We start from the raw sequence: 21,013 nt of genomic DNA on the forward strand, positions 1-21,013 counted from the left end.
ATGCATGCATCTTAGATTTAGGTCCTAGCTTTAAGTATAATATGTAAACGTATGATATGACAGGTTTAAGATTTAGTTTTTTAATGTTATCATTTATTGTAGTTTATTGTATTCTACGTAAATGATAAAATGCGTGCGTTTTAGATTTAAGTCCTAATTTTAAGTTTAATATAAGATAGTTTTAAGATTTAGTATTAAGATTTAGATTTTAATATCTTCATTGTAATTTTTTGTATTCGATGTAAATGATAAGATGCGTTTTAGATTTAATTTATAGATAATTAATTGTATCATTTTAATGTATTAATCATTTTGATAAATAAATTTAACCAGATGGGTCTCGATGCGTAGTCACCTCCTCGTGGGTGAGACCCGGTAATTGGCATCGCTTTTTCATATTTTTCATTGAAAAAAATATTAATTGTATTTAAAAATTTTTCAAAATACTATAAATTTAAAAATATAAAATATATTTCATAAATAATAGTTTCCGATAAGCGATGCCAAGCCAAGAACTACGCACACCTTCAGTCTAGTCTAAAATATCATTGCTTTCAATTATTTTGACTAATTATCAATGGACTAGACTGAAGGTACTAATAAAAATCTGAACAAGGATATTCTAGTTAATCTTTTCTTGTTTCTCAATTTTTAACAAAAATTGAGCAACGTTATCTTCTTCTCCTTTTTGTAAATAATATCAGAATATCTTTGATACAGATATTAGTTATTCTAGTGTACTCATTATAATATATTATAATGAATTCGATAGAAATGATAAGATGCGTTTTAGATTTAAGTACTAGTTTTTTAAGTATAATAAGTAGTATTTAAGTATAATATAAGATAGATTTAAAGTTTAGTATTAAGATTTAGATTTTAATATTTTTATTATAATTTATTAGATTCGATGTAAATGATAAGATGCATGCATCTTAGATTTAGATCCTAGTTTTAAGTATAATATGTAAATATATGATATAAGATAGATTTAAGATTTAGTTTTTTAATATTATCATTGTAATTTATTCTACGTAAATGATAAAATGCGTTTTAGATTTAAGTCGTAGATTTAAGTATAATATAAGATAGATATAAGGATTAGTATTAAGATTTAGGTTTTAATATTTTTATTATAATTTATTAGACTCGATGTAAATGATAAGATGCATGCATCTTAGATTTAGGTCCTAGCTTTAAGTATAATATGTAAACATATGATATAAGATAGATTTAAGATTTACTTTTTTAATATTATCATTGTAATTTATTGTATTCTACGTAAATGATAAAATGCGTGCGTTTTAGATTTAAGTTCTAGTTTTAAGTATAAGATAGGTTTAAGGTTAATATAAGATAGGTTTAAGGTTTAGTATTAAGATTTAGGTTTTAATATTTTTATTATAATTTATTAGACTCGATGTAAATGATAAGATGCATGCATCTTAGATTTAGGTCCTAGCTTTAAGTATAATATGTAAATGTATGATGTAAGATAGATTTAAGATTTAATATTATTGTAATTTATTGTATTCTACGTAAATGCGTGCGTTTTAGATTTAAGTTCTAGTTTTAAGTATAATATAAAAGGTTTAAGGTTTAGTATTAAGATTTAGGTTTTAATATTTTTATTATAATTTATTAGACTCGATGTAAATGATAAGATGCATGCATCTTAGATTTAGGTCCTAGCTTTAAGTATAATATGTAAATGTATGATGTAAGATAGATTTAAGATTTAATATTATTGTAATTTATTGTATTCTACGTAAATGCGTGCGTTTTAGATTTAAGTTCTAGTTTTAAGTATAATATAAGATAGGTTTAAGGTTTAGTATTAAGATTTAGGTTTTAATATTTTTATTATAATTTATTAGACTCGATGTAAATGATAAGATGCATGCATCTTAGATTTAGATCCTAGCTTTAAGTATAATATGTAAATGTATGATATAAGATAGGTTTAAGATTTAGTATTAAGATCTAGATTAAGTTTAATTTAAGACTTCATCGATGGACGACGTTGGACGACGTTGGATAACAATAATCAACATAGGATACAAATTTTAATATTTTTAGTATAATTTATTATATTCTAAGTAAATGATAAGATGCGTGCGTTTTAGATTTAAGTATAATATAAGATAGATATAAGATTTAGATTTTAATATTTTTATTATAATTTATTATACTCGATGTAAATGATAAGATGCGTTTAAGATTTAATTTATAGATAATTGTATCATTTTATCAATCATTTTGATAAATAAATTTAACCAGATGGGTCTCGATGCGTAGTCACCTCCTCCTTGGTGAGACTCGGTAATTGGCATCGCTTTCCAAAATGGTACATCACAAAATTTATTATTTTTCATTAAAGTTTTCGAAATATTTTAAATTTAAAAATATCAAATATATTTCATCAATGATAATCTGTGGAAAGCGATGCCAAGCCAAGAACTACGCACATCTGCAGTCCAGTATAAACTTTGCATAAGTCATTAATTAAAATTCATTTAATTATTTTGACTTTTAATTTTTAATTGATTAAACTGGACTGCAGATATTATAAGTTATAAGTTAATGTATTATAGAAATTAGATTAAGTTTATTGTAATAAATGCATTCCTATCCGTATCAAGATATACTCCTTAATTTAAAGCGAAAAGTAAAAATTTTTAATTTTTTTACTCCTTTTTTATATTCTCGCTTTTCGTTTTCATTATTTTTCATTTCGAGTTTTTATTCGTATAATTATTCCGATCATTTTTTACTTTCTTCCTCAATTTATCCTTTTAGTTATTTTATATTTTCTTCTTTTCTTTCGTCGCTAACTTCAAATTAATCTCATGTCATGCAACAGTGGTAGAAGTCGTTGGACCGGTGCTCTACTTCCGGTGGCCAGTTGAGGGTCCGCGCTCTAATCGATTGGTACCTTAGTACTCGATTAGAGTTAGGTCTTGTGGTCGAATGTCGTCTTCGTAATCCGGCTCCGGTGGTCAGGGTTTTATGCCTTGCTCCTTCCTGTGTCGTTGGGACATAAGACGTTTGGCTATTAGGCCGCTGTCGTAACCCTCGATTGGTCACGACTGGCAAGTATCATCTGTCCATCGATTTTCGTAAATCCATTGATGTAAGTCGTGATATGAGAGCGACAGAAAGGGTTGATTTTTCATCGATCACGTATCTTAAGTTCTTCTTCTAATGCTTATTATTTTCTTAGTCTGTATTTAATTGCTTTTTGAACTTGTTAAATTTTCTCTTTTTTTTTCGTTTAGTATAAATGATTAGCATTTTCTTCCTCAATTTATCCTTTTAGTTATTTTATATTTTCTTCTTCTCTTTCGTCGCTTATTTCAAATTAATCTCATGTCATGCAACAGTGGTAGAAGTCGTTGGGCCGGTGTTCTACTTCCGGTGGCCAGTTAAGGGTTCGCGCTCTGATCGATTGGTACCTTCGAGTACTCGATTAGAGTTCGGCCTCGTGGTCGAATGTCGTACTTGTAAATCGACTCCGGTGGTCAAGGATTTATCCCTTGCTTCTTCCTGTGTCGTCAGAACGTAAGTCGTTCTTCTGCGAGGCCGGTGTCGTAACCCTTGATTGGTCACGACTGGCAAGTATCATCTGTCCATCGATTTTCGTAAATCCATTGATGTAAGTCGTGATATGAGAACAGAGAGGGATGATTCTTCATCAATCACGTATCTTTCTTCTTTTAATGCTTATAATTTTCTTGGTCTCGATTTAGTTGCTTTTTGAATATTTTGAGTTCTCTCTTTTTTTATTGAAGTTTTATTTATTATAAATGATTTAGTATAAATGATTTTGAATATTTATTTTTTTCGCTTTAAGTTAGACGAGAGTATTCTTGATACGGATAATATTAATAGAAGTATTATGTATTGTAAATTATAAATTTAAGATTTTTAGATTAAGTCATTAAGCTATCATCGTTGGACAACGCGGGACGACAATGGACGACGTAGGAGTTAATCTTTAATTTTATTATACATTTTTTATAATTAATGCAAATTTTATATGTAATATACGTATATTACATATCGAAAAATTTTTTAATTTTTATATGATATTTTGTTTGTGTATTTCTTATTTTGTTCAATTTAATCATTAATTTTTAATGTTTTTTTTTTTATTTGTTAGGTTTAGGTGGATCTCGATGCGTAGTCACCTCCTCGTCGGTGAGACCCGGTAATTGGCATCGCTTTCCAAAATCGTACATCACAAAATTTATTATTTTTCATTAAAGTTTTCAAAATATTTTAAATTTAAAAATATCAAATATATTTCATCAATGATAGTCTGTGGAAAGCGATGCCAAGCCAAGAACTACGCACATCTTCAGTCTAGTCTAAAATATCATTGCTTTCAATTATTTTGACTAATTATCAATGGACTAGACTGAAGGTACTAATAAAAATCTGAACAAAGATATTCTGGTTAATCCTTTCTTGTTTCTCAATTTTTAACAAAAAATCAAAATTTATCTTCTTCCCCTTTTTTTAAATAATATCAGAATATCTTTGATACAGATATTAGTTATTCTAGTGTACTCATTATAATATATTATAATGAATTCGATATAAATGATAAGATGCGTTTTAGATTTAAGTCCTAGTTTTAAGTATAATATAAGATAGATTTAAGTTTTACTATTAAGGTTTAGATTTTAATATTTTTACTATTAAGGTTTAGATTTTAATATTACAATTTATTTTATTATATGTAAATGACAAGGTGTGCGCATCTTAGATTTAAGTCCTAGTTTTAAGTATAATATTTTTTAGGATAGATTAAAATCTAGAATTAGTTAATTTAAGATTTCATCGATGGACATCGATGGACGACGTTGGACGATGTTGGATCACGATAATCAACGTATAGGATATAGATTTTAATTTTTTTTTATAATTTCTTATATTTGATACATCGATGGACGTCGATGGATTACATTTGATAACGTTGGATAACAGTGGATGACGTTAGATCACGATAATCAACATAAGATATATGTTTTAATTTCTTTTTTATAATTATTCTGATGTAAATCAAAGGTGTGTGCATTTAAGTCCTTAGATTTAAATCTGAACAGAAAAATAACGTTAATATATCTAATAAATTATAATTATATATAATAAACTATAATTATATATAATAAATCTAAAAAATTTAGAGAATGTAAATAAAATTTGACAGAGATTAATTTAATTTCTAGTTTAAAAATATATATACATATATGTAAAAAAAAATTTAACAATATAATACATAAATTTAAAAAAGATTAGAGCTACGCCGTCTAGCGTAATATACTCTAATTATGCAAACAATTATTAACACTCAAAGCCACAAAGCATAAAAAAATTTTACACTTTATACTTTTCACAAATTATTTTATTAACAAATAAATTCTTCTTTCGATGTATGTTTGCAAAACGCTCAAACTTTTGGTAGTCCTTAATTTAATAAAACTTAATCACTATAAAATAATCATTGAAATCGCGTGCGCAGCCAATTAGCTCATCTTATTTGCTATAAAATTTATAATTGTATCAAGGATACGATTATGAATAATATAGTAAATAATAATGATTTTCCAGGTCTCACCGCGTGGAGGTTGCTGCGAATTGGAGACCCACCCTATCCACGATCCCATCCACCCTCCTTTACGCAAAAATTTATTTAAAATCAATTAATAAATAAATTTTCCTTTTGATATAAGTTTGCAAAACGTTCAAATCCTTCGATCGTTCTGCAAAACAAACAGCAAAAGGAATTCTAAAGAAAACCGGCGCGGAAGACTAAACCTGAACATAAAATTAGAATTAAAAAACTTTCTTCAATATTTTACACTTCCATCGTATGAAAATGAAGAATGATTGATAGTAAAAAGCGTGTGCAAAAAAAAAAGAAAAAAAATAAGCAAAATAAGCATCCCAAAAAGCGTTACACCATTTTACCCATCTATTTATCTACTTTTCTACTTTTCTATAATACATTACTACATTATTTAATATTTGATTATGCATGCACTTAATTCTAAATACGTTTTCTTTAATCGATATCCTACAATCTTCTGTTCCTGTAACAAGAAATCCTGAAAAAAATTTAATAAACAATTTAAGAAACAAATTTAAACAAAAAATATAACATTAACATTTCAATTATTCTAAAAGTTCTTTTTCGTATTTCTTATCCATATAAGCATTTAAACACACATTTTGTTGTCTAACTCTGCCTAGTGAACATCTACCAAATTCTCTTCGTATCAACATTCACTCATCGAAGACACACAATTTTCAAAAAATTTATGATATGACATAAAATTACAAGAGGAGATCAGTACATACTAATGATGGCTAGTGAACAAAGTCACGTAGCTATCAAGTATCAAGTACTTGTTTATAGCGAGGAAACTGAGGAATTAAGGATGGCAAAATGACCATATTGCCTTGAAAAATAGGAAATATTTGTTTGGAAAACGAATCAGAGTGGGAAAAGCGAGGCTGCTTTTTTTAATAATAAGAAGAAGAAGAACAGAACATCGTTTATAAATCCTATTTATCGAAAAGCTAAATGTTTCCTACAATCTCATCTACCTAATATAAAACGAATTCGAATATTTATCTGATGATGAAGTAATCCACGCTATTGAAAGCTGAAGAAAATTCCTGAAACAGATTATAGAACAGAATTAATGAAATAACAACAATAACAACAATAAAAGATAATTAATTAATAGGAAATGAGGATCCCACATAATTTCGTATCAATTTTTTCTTGCTTATTTTCTTCAATTCGTACCTGTAACAAACTTAATTATTGGATTAGTAATTGAAAAATAATTTACATCTAGAAATAAAAAGAAATATTAAATAAAAAAAAAAAAAGAAAAAAAAATCAAATTATCAAAATGTTGTTAAGCAATTCATGATTTTAAATGAAAGATATTCATCGATAAAAAAAGTAAAAAAATTTTTTAACAATAAACAAATGCTCTTAATAAGGGGGCGCTGAAAAGAGAAAAACGGAAAGGTAACCAGAAGGGTTACCAAAATAATTATCCACTCAATGTGAACCCGAACAAACCGTGAGTGGAATTTTCTTTTTATTTCGCAACACTAATAAGCTAAAATCTCAAAAGAAAACGCGAAGAGTGCTTCATTATATATATTTTCAATGCATTTCTTCGTCGACAAAAGAGAAAAAAAAATAAAAAAAAAAGATAAAAGATTCGCGAAAACATATATACGAAACTCTAATAAATTAATTAATTTATGCACTCATATTTTATTATAGTCGCAACACTAATAGCGGAAGATTGCAGCCATAATCAGAGACTGCTGTCGTACAACCACCCTCTGTACAGCCTTTTTGGCTGTAGTAGGTGATTCAAGAACTGGAACGTACTTCCACAATCCAAGTGGAAGAAATATGGGCAATTTAGGTAAATGAACGCAACACTACTATAAAAAACGCGATATTTCATCAACGCAACACTAATTTTCTTCAAATGAATTTAATATAAAATTTAATTTACTATTATTTTATAAATTTAAAAAGTTACTTTTTAGATATCACGATATCATAAATCGTAATTACATTATAGAATAAAATCAAATTTATATTAAAAGAAAAAAAAAATAATAAAAAAATAGACTAATTCATAATGAAAATAATTAAAAGCAATCGCGATATTCTTTTTAACGCAACACTAATAACAAACGCGATTATCATTTTATCGCAACTCTAATTCAACCCGTTATTAATTAATCGCAACACTAAAGCAAAACCGCGATTTGCCCATGATGACTGGATGAACGATGGGCCAGCATGCAAATTGGCCAAGACGATACAACAACATATACTACGTATTACTAAAACGAGCACAATGACAAAGTAGTAACAATGACTTCCCATTCTTTGGATCCAGACAAGATCCAAAAGATGAGAAACCATTCGTTGCAGCCCCTCTTCGTGACAGTTTGTCGAGGCCTCTTCGGTCTTCCTCCTTCGGGCGCAATGCCCGCTGAAACTTAAATCTAGGCTCGAGATTCGCTAATCGCAAATCAAAGAAAAAAAGAAAAAAAAAGGGCTAAATCGCGGAAGCTAAGTGCATGGACGGCCAACAATCACAGTGATCGTTCTCCGTACATGCACAGAATCTCGAGCGCAACGTTCGTTTCGAAAGCAAATCACGACCGCGACCGCGAAATTCGAAAAATCGACGAGCAAAGCCAGAGACGAATGGCACTGTCATCCATTCGTTTCAGCTTCGCCCTCGATTTCTCAAATTTTATTTCCTGAAACAGATTGTCACGCGAAAACGCGCCTACCCGATCAGAGACTGTGACAACCTGCCCGGCCCTACCTACTTATAATTAACAGACACACCAGAAGTATACTACCTATCCTACCTAACCCTATATTTAAAAAATATGGCAAAACAGGCATACCAACACATTCATTCCACGATTCTCACGCATAACACTCGGGCGCAAAAGCCTACACTAGGGAAAACGTCCCGGGACGCCTCCGACACCCGAGCTTGGCACACTACTCCCACACTCTAACTTTACGTACCATTTTCCTGAAATCGACTGACGATAGCTAGTGACCATTGCGTGAAACGCGACAAAAACGCGTGTATCTACATTTTAATTGCGAAAATTGATGAATGTGTAATGTTTTCTAAAATATTAGTCATCAGACTAAATGTCCATACCATTAATGTGAACCAAAATTGTATCATTATTGTAATTTTAGATTAAAAATTAATAATCATACATTTTAATTATTTATTAGTTATTAGTTATTAATTAAATATTGCGAATATGATTGTAAATTCTGATTGAATGAAATAATATGATAAATAAAACGACGCAATTCCACAGCCTAACCATACACACACAATGTGGAAAGTACGTCGTGCACGATACACTAACGCATCGCCAGTCGCTAAAAAATTTGGATTAGCTTATAAACTAAAGTCATCATATCCATTGCCTCTCCCTCACTCAAGTAGCACCTGGGCACGTGAGTGAGATCCTGACAATGAACATGGAAAGGGTTAAATCTGAAAATCCTGAGCTAAAAAGATATTAATATATTCATTTTGTATCTAACGGGCTAATATTCTTTCACTTTGCATTATATATTTCAAATTATATAATTTATATTATATATTTCAAATTCTTATTATATTTCAAATTATTTGTGACTCTATTTTATATTTTATTTCATTAATTATTGAACAAATTATTGAAATTTTAGCATTAAATTTTTATTATTGAATTGATTAAAAAGGAATTAAAATTCATTGCAATTTAATATAAATATTGATAGAAATACCCTCAGGCGATTCCTTTATCAGAGCATATTTTCAAACTCACAAGAATAATATTCAAAATTTATTGCTCTGATTCTAAAATCTGCCTGTCGCGAAATGTCTTCTTGCACAAAATTTAATCCATATTTGTACGAATAAAATTTGAAAAATTTACTATCTATCAATGTTGTAAATCATATTCAAGTTATATAAAATTATTATATGACAATCACAATAATCAAAATGACCAAATAACTTAAAATGTTACTCTCAAGGATTTTGAATTATAAAAATTCAAACTAATTATTGTATTACACTGATAATTATATAATAATAATTCTTATATGTTTTATTATTAAAATTTTTATTTAAAATTTATTAAAATTACTAAACATTTTATATTAATCAAAAACGCGAAGCGCAAGAAGACCTAGCCTGAACTAATAAATAAAACACAAAAGAAATAATTGTTACTACTCGCGGATAATTATTATAAATAAATACCCGCGGTCATTGTGCTCGTGCAAAATTCTACGTATACAACCAATCACTCGTGTCGATTCGGATCTTTCATCCTACGACATGGTTGAATGACCGGAGGAACCAAAAAGCATGCGACTCACCATATGATGCGATGAACGCCTTCACTGTTACTGTAGCCCAGAAGTCATCAGGTAGAAGAATAGGAGAAATCTATGAAAAATGACATCATAATTAAAAACGGTTGTAATTACTTGAAAAAATTGAAATAGGAAATTATTAAATGCGCAATATGTAATAATAATATTGAAATTACTTTAGTTAACTAAAGTATTCTAAAAGTATTCTATTTAGAATAATAAAAATTTAGATATATAAAAAAGCATAATTACCTCTTCGCGTGATGGATGATCGCCTTATTCTCTTGAGAGAAGCACTGACTCTACCCTGTACCGAAAACGAATATTTGTAAAAAGAAAAAAATAAAAATAAGAAACTAATAACGCGTCCGTATAAATTATAATCGGCGAACAAACACTGATTCTACCTTCGCGTTTCATTATTCTAATTAAATTTAATCAGAGCTGTTGTGCTCTAAAAAATATTCAAAATACTATGACGAAGCAAACACTGATTCTACTAACCACATTGCGCGTGGTCACAAATAAAATCTTCATAAAGATCATCAGCATCAGCATCTGTGAAATAAAATGAGAAATATTGTATTGTAATTTTTTTCTTGAAAATATAACATTCTTTATTTAAAATTTGGATTAGTAATAAAAAATAAAACTATATTTAACTTTAAACATTAATAAAAAAAAAATTAAGTTTCTAATAAATTTTAATATAAATAAAAGTATGAAATTCTAATATAAAAGATTAAAATCTAAAAAATGAGAATCTAATGATTTTTCTTACCTCTTCGCGTGGTGGATGATCGCCCTATTCTCTTGAGAGGAGCACTGATTCTACTCTGTACCGAAAACGAATATTGAGAATAAAAAAAAAAAAAAATAAAAATAAGAAACTAATAACGCGTCCGTATATATTATAATCGGCGAACAAACACTGATTCTACCTTCGCGTTTCATTATTCTAATTAAATTTAATCAGAGCTGCTGTGCTCTAAAAAATATTCAAAATACTATGACGAAGCAAACACTGATTCTACTAACCACATTGCGCGTGGTCACAAATATTTTCTGAAATTAACATTAAATTAGTAGAGGGGTGGGGAATGATAGAAGAAAAAGTAATATCTTTTTGACATTTTTCTTCTTCTTATCGAGCATTTGTTCTGAAAATATTCCCTTTTTATTTTAACTGATCATAAATTATGTATAAAAATATTATCAATTATTTATTAATATCTGAAATTTAATAAAATGTTCGTTATCAGATTTTAAAATTTAATTTCCAATGATAAATCGTTAAAATTTTTCATAAATTTTTAATTTTTTCCCTTTCCTTTAATTAGAATTAATAATTTTATTATGAATTGCTTAACAACAATCTAAACTAATAATTCAATAAAACAGAATAAAATTTTATACATACGAAATAAAATAAAGTTTTACCACCAAAGAAAGTCACCAAAAAAGACATGGCGTCCATATTGGAATTTTTCCCGCCTTTTTCCCGCCTCTTTCTCGCCTTTTTCCCCCTCGATTAAATCTGCGCAGAGAAAAATCAAAACTTCTAAATAAATGAATAATATGTACGAAATTAGATTATATTAAAGTATCAAAACAATCAAATCAAGTAAGAACTCACGATATAAGCCATCTTGTAATTCGACACTCCAATTATATGATAAACGAGGAACTCAAAATTATTTAGTTGTCAAAAAACTATCAATTGTAATAAAACATTGAATAAAGACGTATTAATTAACGCACGAATAATAACAAAAGTAGTATAAAAAAAAATAATATTAAAATACTATGCAATAAATAGAACAGATGTCTCGAGAAAATTTCAAACGTCTAATTGTCACGAAGAATCGACGAACAATGTTACTTTGCGCTTCCATTTCGCGCATCGAATAACAAGATGGAGAGGGGATACGCTCGACAATTCGACAAGTCGAAACATGTTTTGAACACAAATCCAATTTCTCGGAAGTGAAATATCATAAGAAATGTTTCTCGCCTCGAGCAAATTATAAGCGATAGACCAAAAAAAGTAAACAATAACATACACGAGGGAAGACGTTATACACAATATATATACATTCGAAAAGATATGCGATATTAGAATAATACTTCGATTTCACGAAATGAATACGTAATAAACCGTAAAAATGTTCTTTTACTATAATATGATTGAAATGATAAAAAATAAAGGTCAAGAAATTGTAAAATAAACGTATACGATTAAAATTATATTTAAAAACCAATATATGATTTCAAATTCTGTCTCGAAATATTTCGATACGGGACGCTAATGACGCAATAGATTCTAAATGAACAATGGAAGGAAAAGACACAAAGATAAGCAAAAAACTAATTAATTTCGTTTTCACTATATTGAATGGATTATTTAAAAACTTAAATTAGCAATGATTGATAAATTTGGTAATAATAAAAGTAAAATAACTTACCGAATAATCCGAATTCGGCGACGACACGTCCACTCCACACAATTTTCAACTAGAGACTGACGACATGCGCAATATGATGCGCATTGCGTTGCGCTCTGCGATGCGCACCGATTTGTCCCGCGCTTCGAATTAAGATATGTTCTGATTGGCTGGTTCATAATGTTTATTTTTTTCATTCAAAAATCGCGCGAAAAGTTGAAATATAATATAAATTAATTGTTGCTTGCAACATTGAAATCCTATAAAGATCTATTGGGAGAAAAAAAAATTATTACTAATTTAACAAGATAATAAAATAGTTATAATGCAAAGAAGGAATTCAATAAAAAGATTAATTAAACTTAAATAAAAGTAAAAACAAAAAAGAAATTTCACAAAAAACTTAAGTAAATTTATAAAAAGTGAAAAAATAGAAAGAGAACATAATATAAAACTGAATTTGATAAATTTAATAATTGAATTTAAAATAATCAAAACGCAAAACTTGTATTTAACTTTAAAATAAATAAATTTAAGGAATTAAATTATATTAAATAAAATAGAGCAATGTCGACGTAAAAATCAACAAAAGAAGAAACATAAAAAAATATTTAACATAACTAATTAATAATAAATGCAAAAAAAAACGAGAAAAAATATAAAATATAAGATTCAAAAAGATTAGGAAAGATTAAAATAAAGTAAGATATTTTAAATTGAGATGAACATAATCTGAACAGAATTAAAATATAAAGGAAAAATAATATTAAAGTTACATAAATCTAAAAAAACATAGAGTGTAAAAAAAATTTGACACATAAATTAATTTAATTGGAAGAATAAATATATGTATATATAAGTATATATAAAAGAAAATTAACAATAATATAGTACATAAATAATGAATAATGAAAAAATTAAAAAAGAATGTAACACAAAAGATTACTATAAAATAAAAAATAAAAAAGAAACATAAGAGAAAAATTTTATTTTCAAAGTTAAAAAAAAATCTAAATCCAAAAATCTAAAACATCAAAGAAAAAATTTAACATGAATGTTTAATTCTTCAATTAGAAAAAACATACATAAAAAAGAAAACTTAATTAAGTTTCGTTTAAACGTTTCTCTTGATTTAGATAATATTTCTGTTAAATATTTTTGTTATTGTTCTTGTTTTTTATTTCAATTCTTTTAAACTTTTTTAACTTTGAGGTTAAATTCTTCTGCAATATTTTAATTATCTTTTACTACTTCATGATAGTTTAACTTTTATATTTATATCTATATTATAATATCTTTTTGTATTTTATTAATTATTTATGTATTATCATAATAAAATATATCATGTAAAATATATTTCTTATATTTTGCAGCATTGTAAGATTTAATTAATTGTTAATTAAATTGCATGATATAAAAGAATTTATTATTATGATATATATAAATAATGATAAAATATAAAAACATAAGAAAAGAATATAATATAAAAAAGTTAATTATAATAAACTAAAAAAAGGGTTGAAACATAGCTGAAGAATTTAACCTTAAAGTTAAAAAAAACCTAATCTAAGAATGTAAAAATCTAAAACATCAAGAAAGAATTTAACAAAAGTGTTAATTAAATTAGAAAAAACATATATGAAGAAAAAAATTAAATATTGTAAATTTCATAATTTTAATTTTGTTTTTTTCTTTTCAAATGTTTTCCTTGATTTATGAATATTTTTGTTAAATCTTTTTTTATGTTTCAATTATTTTAGATTTTTATAACTTTCAGATTAAATTCTTCTTCTATTTTCAATCTTATTTTACTTTATATCAATTCTTATATTATATTTCTTTTTTATGTTTCATTATTTATGTATCACAATTTTAAATTTTTTTATATGTTGCAGTTTTGTGAAATTTAATTAATTGTTATGTTGCATAATATAAAAGAATTTATTATATTAATATATAAATAATGAATATAAAATATAATATAGCTATAATAGTAAGAGATAGAAGAAAGTTAGAGATATAATATTGAAATTAATGTATAGCTCTAGAGTAAATGAAACTAATAAAAATATAGAGAAAAAATAGTAATAGGATAAGAATTGACTATCAGTGCCATCTTTTGAATGAAGGAAACAAAACTTCTTCCAAAACAAAATAACATGAAGTAAGAATTATACTCAAGAGATGGTATTGATCTTTAATTCTTACTCAATTTATCTATTTTTGAAAAAATGTATTTATTATTCAATAGATTAGCATTAAAAATCATTTTTAATTTAATTTTTAATTAGTTTCTTAAATTATCTTTATTTTTTTGTTACTATTTATTTGTCTTATCAATATTTGTTTTATTTGTAACAATATATATGATTCTAATTTTTCAATTTTTATCCTATCTGTTTTTTTCCTATTATTTGCTTTTTTATCTTATCGTAAAAAATTTATGCACTTAAGAAATGCCGATTTCTGAAATTTAATTTTCTTTTTTCTAATCTATTGATTAAAAATCTTAATAAACTTTATTCTATTATTTATATATTGTATATATTTTTTATGATATTTATGAATTTAAAAATTTGTTATAAAAAATATATCAAACATTGATATTTTGTGTGATTGATATTTTAAAATACAATATTTCATAAAATATAAGTTTATATTTTTTTCATCTAAAAATATATTTAATTTGTATTTATTTTTCATAAAAATATGTTTATTTTATATTTAGTTTTTAATAACATTAGTTTATTATTTTTACTATTTCAGTCATGTATTATAATAATTATAATAATAATTTATACAATATTACAATTATACCATAATAATTTAATTCTTATAATACATGTTATTTATATAAAATATATTTATTTTTATATTATATATTTATATTATATTTTATATAACTATTTATATATAAAAAATACTTAAAATATAGTTGCAAAATCATATAATTCAATATTGATAAAGTTTTATTAAAAAAATAACAAAATCCATATCTAATATTTTTCAATAAAAATAGAAAGAATTTTTTTATTATCTTTCCTTTATAAGTGTTGAATTTCAAAAATATAATTTAAATAGCATTTTTTTTTTTTTCATTTAAGGATATTTATCTTTAATTCATTAGTAATAAATACTGTATTCATAAAATATAATTTATTAATTTTTAATTGGTTAATTCTTATTTATTATAAAATTCAACATTAGTTCAATGAATTTTGTTGCATGATTAAAATTATTTCTGGAAAAAGTTACAATAAAATTATAATTTACAATTAAAAAAAAAAATTAAAAAGAAAAAAGAATACAACAAAAAGTAATGAGCGAATGCTCAAATTTATTTTATTAAGAGCAATAAATTTACAGAATGTTTAGGCGATACTGCTAGCATTGGATGCAATCCTGGGCCATAAATCTGCACATTCTTTTGCAACAGGTCCTGTAATAGCTGATCCTTTCATTTCACCTTTATTATTCACAATAACTCCTGCATTGTCTTCAAAGTATATAAAAACTCCATCCTTCCTTCGAAATGGTTTTCGCTGCCGTATTACCACTGCAGGCATAACTAGAAAAAAATAGAAGAAAATAATGTAAAAATATTATTTTTATTTGAAATTTAATTATTAATAAGGATATAATATAATTTAAATAATAAAATTAAATAATAGAATTAAAAAATTCAATATAATTGATTCCTGCATAAAGAATAATATAAATATTACAAAAATTAATATGAATTATACAGGTTAGTAATTATAAGTAAATATATATAAATCTATTCATTTTTTGAAAAAATATTAAATTGAAAAGTGACTCTAATTACCCTTTTTTCTAAGTTCAGGTTTTCCTTTTTTAACTGTGGCAACAATCATGTCACCTGATCCAGCAGCTGGCAAACGATTTAATCTGCCTTTTATTCCTTGAACTGCGATAACATATAAATTTTTAGCACCTATAAAAAAAATTTGATTATAATAATATTATAGATTTAATCAAATTGAAAATTGAATATCAAATGGTGCATAGTCAAAATTGTTAAAATATTGTATTTTACAATTCATTATTTTTTTCAATTTAAAATTATTTAAATAGAATATATATTCTTTATTTAGTAATTATATAATCTTTTCAATATTATTTTCTTTGAATAAACAACTTAATTACCAATATTTATGATATAAAGTAATGTTATTTATATATTTTAAAATTACAGCAATTTATTTATATAAAAATATGTAAGAAATTTTTAATATAATAAATAATTTTCTATTATTTTAAATAAAAATTAATGTATAAAATAATATTTAAGAAATTCAAATGACAATTATTAACCATGTGTTACTTTTTCATAATATAGTCAGTTTTTCTAGGTTAAGTATTATTTTTACAACTTTTTTGCAAGTACTTACCAGTATTATCGGCACAATTTATGACTGCACCAACTGGTAAACCTAATGATATCCTAAATTTTGCTCCTGCAGAACCACCACGTCCTTAAAGAACAATAATTTCATGTTAATTGTTACTATCAATGGATATATTAAACATGGCATTTCTTTCCAAACAATCATCGATTTTTTGAAGTTCCATTATTATTAATGAAAAATTATTTCTGCAGCTGTATATAATAATTATTTATTCAGCTTTTGTGTATTTCCTTTTTAACTGATAATTCATATTTAAATGGATTTCTTTGGATTTTCTTTCACCCTGAAAAACAACTTACCTCTCTTCGACATCTTGTTGTATTTAAAAGAGAAAGAAACTGTCGTTTACCGCGCACTAGCTTTGCGCAATCTTGACTGTTTCCGACGCGGAAATACTTTCAGTATTTAAATGATTTTTTAAAAAAATTATCATAATTTTTCATTTAAATCATATCATAGAATATTGAATATTGCAATTTTTAGTATTTTTTCTTCTCTGTATCATTTATAATCATTTATGATATTTAAGTACATGTTATAAATTTAGAAATTTATGTTAACCATATAATTAAATGAAAATCTTTATTTTAGGAAATAAATAATTTTTTATTTCAAATATATATTTTTTTTCAAATTCATAATTTATATTATGAATTTTTTTTAAATAATCTAATTTATATTACCACACACTAATCCTAAAATAAAATATAAATAAAAATATTTAATACAATGTAATAATTGAATAATATTTAATTATAATTATATAAACTTATATAACTCTATAAACAGTAATATAATATTTTATTGAAATGTTAATACATTAATTTTACAATAAAAATGTAAAATAATCAATACATGAAAGTTCCCTTTTCCGCTAAAACATTCATTTGTTTTGTCATTTGATAAGGTTCGGAATACTACGAAAAAATTAAATTTCATCGTTATTAACATAATATTTAAAAGATGCCTTGTCCACTATTAGCAGATTCTATTACTTTAGAATTGGAAGGTAATTTTCAAAATCTCTATTTTAACATATATATTATTTAAGTTAAAATATATAACTTAACCTTTTAAATATATACTATTTATTAATTTTCCTTTTAAAATATGTATGAATAACAATTTCATTTTCACACAAAAAAATTTTTTATAAATCACAAATCTTTGTTTAATTCTATCATTTGTTTTTTATTTTATAATTATGAAAAAGTATCTATTAATTATCTATTATTATTTTGAAATTCTTTTTTTTTATTTTCTAGCTCAGGAACCATGGCCTCAAGAAATTATCTTATATCAACCATATGAAGTTGAACAAATATTACTACCTGATAATGCAAATTGCTTAGCTGTACAAGCTTTTCTTAAAATGTGTGGCATTGATTTTCAAATAGAACCAAGAAGCAATGCAGAATATATGTCCCCATCTGGTCGTGTACCATTTATTAAATGTGGAGCATTTTTAATACCTGAATTTGATAATATTGTGTCATTCATAGGAAATAAAGGCACAAGTTTATCTGATCATTTAACTGCAAATTGCAAGGCTGATATGAGAGCTTATATGTCATTAGTAAATAATGTTTTTGTAAATGCTGAATTATATATTTGTTGGGTTGATGAATTGACTTTAAATGAAGTAACTAAAGTAAGACATGGAAGTGTATATCCATGGCCATTAAATCATTTTTTAAATTGGCAAAAAAGAAAAGAAGTTATAAAAAAACTCAATGTACTTGGATGGTACAATAAAACTATAGAAGAAGTATGCGAAGAAGTCAAAAATTGTTGTACAGCATTGTCTGAAAGATTGGAGGGTAGTGATTACTTTTCTGGAGATAAGTAAGTATAAATTACTAATTTTAATTACTATATTTTTAATATTTCAATTATTTTTTCTCTTTTTATTAAATAAAATTAATATTTAAAAATAAATAAATATTAAAAACATTTCATATTCATTTAAAATATAATTTGTTGACAAATATGCTTATTATTATTTGTTTTTGGAAAAGACCTACTGAAGTAGATGCCCTTGTATACGGTCATGTGTATGCTCTCACTTCAACCAATCCTCTCCCATCCACTGTTCAAGAGATTGCTTTAACTATACAAGAATTTCCTAAACTACTTGAACATACATCAAGAATTGATCGAAATTATTTGAATAGAACTGAATGTCCTGTTGGTGATTTTGAAGTTTCTGCATCTTCTTCAAAAAAAACATTATGGAATTACTCTGATTCAATTGAAGCATTACCACCACTTTCAGATGATTCTTTTGAAATTCTTTTTTTGAATCCTTAAATCCAATTTTAAAATAATTTTAATATTTCAAATATTCATTTCTTCAATTTATGTATATGAAATATATTTATTCAACTAATTAATTCATAGTTGACAATTTTTTTATTTCATTATATTTAGGACACCTAATGAATTGGATGCCTTAGTTTTTGGACATATTTTTACAATAATTACAACACCATTACCTGGTAATAAACTAGCAAATATTGTCCAGAGTTATCCACTGCTTGTACATCTCTGCAAACGCATTGAAACTAGGTATTTCCAGCGTTCGGAAGATTAGGTGGAATTTTCCTCGGGCTCTAGATATGTTGAAATAATGTGTTCTGATTGTACTGACATGAAGTTCCTGTGTTATGCACGCATCCTTGATAAAGAAGAAAGTAAACATGTAAAGCCAAAAATATGTAATATTTTATAAGTAATTATTTTCAAGAAAAATGAATAAATCATTTTATTAGATTATTTTTATTATATAATGTATAATATATATTATATATTTTATAATAAATAAACATTCAACGTATCTGAAGCCCGAGTCCGAAAGCATAAGAAATAGTAAGTTAAATAAAAAATAAAGAAAAATATTGATAGTTAAACTTGCAATAGCTGTTAAATATATGCACATTATATTAGCATTGAACATGAAATATCGCTGAATGTATTACTGTAAACATATAACATATAATACTGCACGTGACATTTTTCAGCATTTTTTCTCCTCAAGCGATAGGAATGAAATAAAATAACAAAATGTTGGAGGCGAGAATTAAGTAACACGACTTTGGAGATTTTCATATGTATATTCTTGGAAAACGACAGGAATGCATAACCGATAAAAGGTATTCGTAAATTAGACGTTTTATAAATTTTGTTTTTTTTATTTGTCAAATATTGTTGAAAACGATTATGTTTAATGATCATTGTTTATTTTTTCTGCGATTATTTTCATTGTACTTGTTATCAACATTTATTTTTAATTTAATTAAACTATTTAAAAGAATGTACAATAACAACTGTTCTCATATTAAGTATATGGTGTTAATTGACAATAAGTACCTTTTTATCATAAAAGTTGTATATATTTAATTAATAATATTTGTTATTTTGTACTTTAAATAACTCTTATCCATTATTTACTTTAATTGAAAGATTTTGTTAGTTACACAAACTAACTTATATTCTTGTGTAAAAAATATGTATATTATTATTAATGTGCATTAATTTTTCAATGCACATTTATATTACATATATCTTTACACAATATGATTTTATTACTCTTCTAGTCAATTCAATTTATAGCATATTTTTGTGTGAAATTGTAAAATATTTTTAAATATTATATGTAAATAATATAATGATGTACAATAACGTTTAAATTAAATGTAAGTTATTGGAATAATATTCGAATTATTTTTTTCATTTTTTTAACTAATTTGCGAAATAAATATTTAATGACAATTGCATAATTATCCCCTATAACTATCATAGTATGTCTGTTACATATTTCTTGTCTCCAGCGTTTAGTTACAATAAACAAAAATTATATTTTCATCTTCAATTTTTTTTATTAAAATTTATATTTTATTAATAGAGAAAAATTCTTATTTGTTTCGAAATATTGTTTGTAGTTTAATACCTTTGCGTATAGGAATATCATTAAATAAATAGCATTTATCTCCTAATCACAACAATTTATGTTTAAATATATTCATTCTTCAATGATAAATAAAAGATTAAATAACATAAGGACTTATTTTATATGTAACAAGCATGTATTTTCCTCAGCTTCCTATTATTTTTATTTCTTCTAATAATTTTTCAATAACAAATATATGTGAAAATTATGATTATAATACATATGA

At 25.2% G+C, this 21,013-nt stretch overlaps 2 protein-coding genes across 3 annotated transcripts; one reads left to right on the plus strand and one right to left on the minus strand.

Moving 5' to 3' along the window:
- Positions 1 to 15,713: 15,713 nt before the first annotated feature.
- LOC409294 (60S ribosomal protein L23) lies at positions 15,714 to 17,271 on the minus strand. Its single transcript, XM_392812.7, has 4 exons — positions 17,138 to 17,271; positions 16,821 to 16,904; positions 16,235 to 16,363; positions 15,714 to 15,976 (listed from the first exon to the last, which is right to left on the minus strand). The coding sequence occupies exons 1-4, from the start codon at positions 17,148 to 17,150 to the stop codon at positions 15,780 to 15,782; spliced, it is 423 nt and encodes a 140-aa protein (XP_392812.2). The 5' UTR covers positions 17,151 to 17,271; the 3' UTR covers positions 15,714 to 15,779.
- Positions 17,272 to 17,655: 384 nt separating this feature from the next.
- LOC726364 (metaxin-2) lies at positions 17,656 to 19,975 on the plus strand. Of its 2 annotated transcripts, XM_001122107.5 has the most exons (4): positions 17,679 to 17,847; positions 18,104 to 18,683; positions 19,269 to 19,406; positions 19,859 to 19,975. In XM_001122107.5, the coding sequence occupies exons 1-4, from the start codon at positions 17,802 to 17,804 to the stop codon at positions 19,890 to 19,892; spliced, it is 798 nt and encodes a 265-aa protein (XP_001122107.2). In that variant the 5' UTR covers positions 17,679 to 17,801; the 3' UTR covers positions 19,893 to 19,975. The 2 variants fall into 2 exon arrangements, with proteins under 2 accessions (XP_003250813.1, XP_001122107.2); XM_003250765.4 differs by lacking the exons at positions 19,269 to 19,406; positions 19,859 to 19,975 and adding an exon at positions 18,857 to 19,189 and having other exon boundaries at positions 17,656 to 17,847.
- Positions 19,976 to 21,013: the final 1,038 nt, after the last annotated feature.

This window comes from Apis mellifera, linkage group LG14 (genome assembly GCF_003254395.2).
Source record: "Apis mellifera strain DH4 linkage group LG14, Amel_HAv3.1, whole genome shotgun sequence".
Lineage (NCBI taxonomy): Eukaryota > Metazoa > Arthropoda > Insecta > Hymenoptera > Apidae > Apis > Apis mellifera.

What these genes read in the sequence shown, in the direction of transcription:
- LOC409294 (XM_392812.7), bottom strand. An exon ending in AAATTGTGCCGATAATACTG is followed by an intron (nt 16,364 to 16,820) that starts GTAAGTACTTGC and finishes TTTTTTTTATAG; the next exon opens with GTGCTAAAAATTTATATGTT. An exon ending in ACCTGAACTTAGAAAAAAGG is followed by an intron (nt 15,977 to 16,234) that starts GTAATTAGAGTC and finishes ATTTTTTTCTAG; the next exon opens with TTATGCCTGCAGTGGTAATA.
- LOC726364 (XM_003250765.4), top strand. Translation starts at nt 17,802, where the DNA reads ATGCCTTGTCCACTATTAGCAGATTCTATTACTTTAGAATTGGAAG. An exon ending in TATTACTTTAGAATTGGAAG is followed by an intron (nt 17,848 to 18,103) that starts GTAATTTTCAAA and finishes TTTATTTTCTAG; the next exon opens with CTCAGGAACCATGGCCTCAA. An exon ending in GATTACTTTTCTGGAGATAA is followed by an intron (nt 18,684 to 18,856) that starts GTAAGTATAAAT and finishes TTTTTGGAAAAG; the next exon opens with ACCTACTGAAGTAGATGCCC.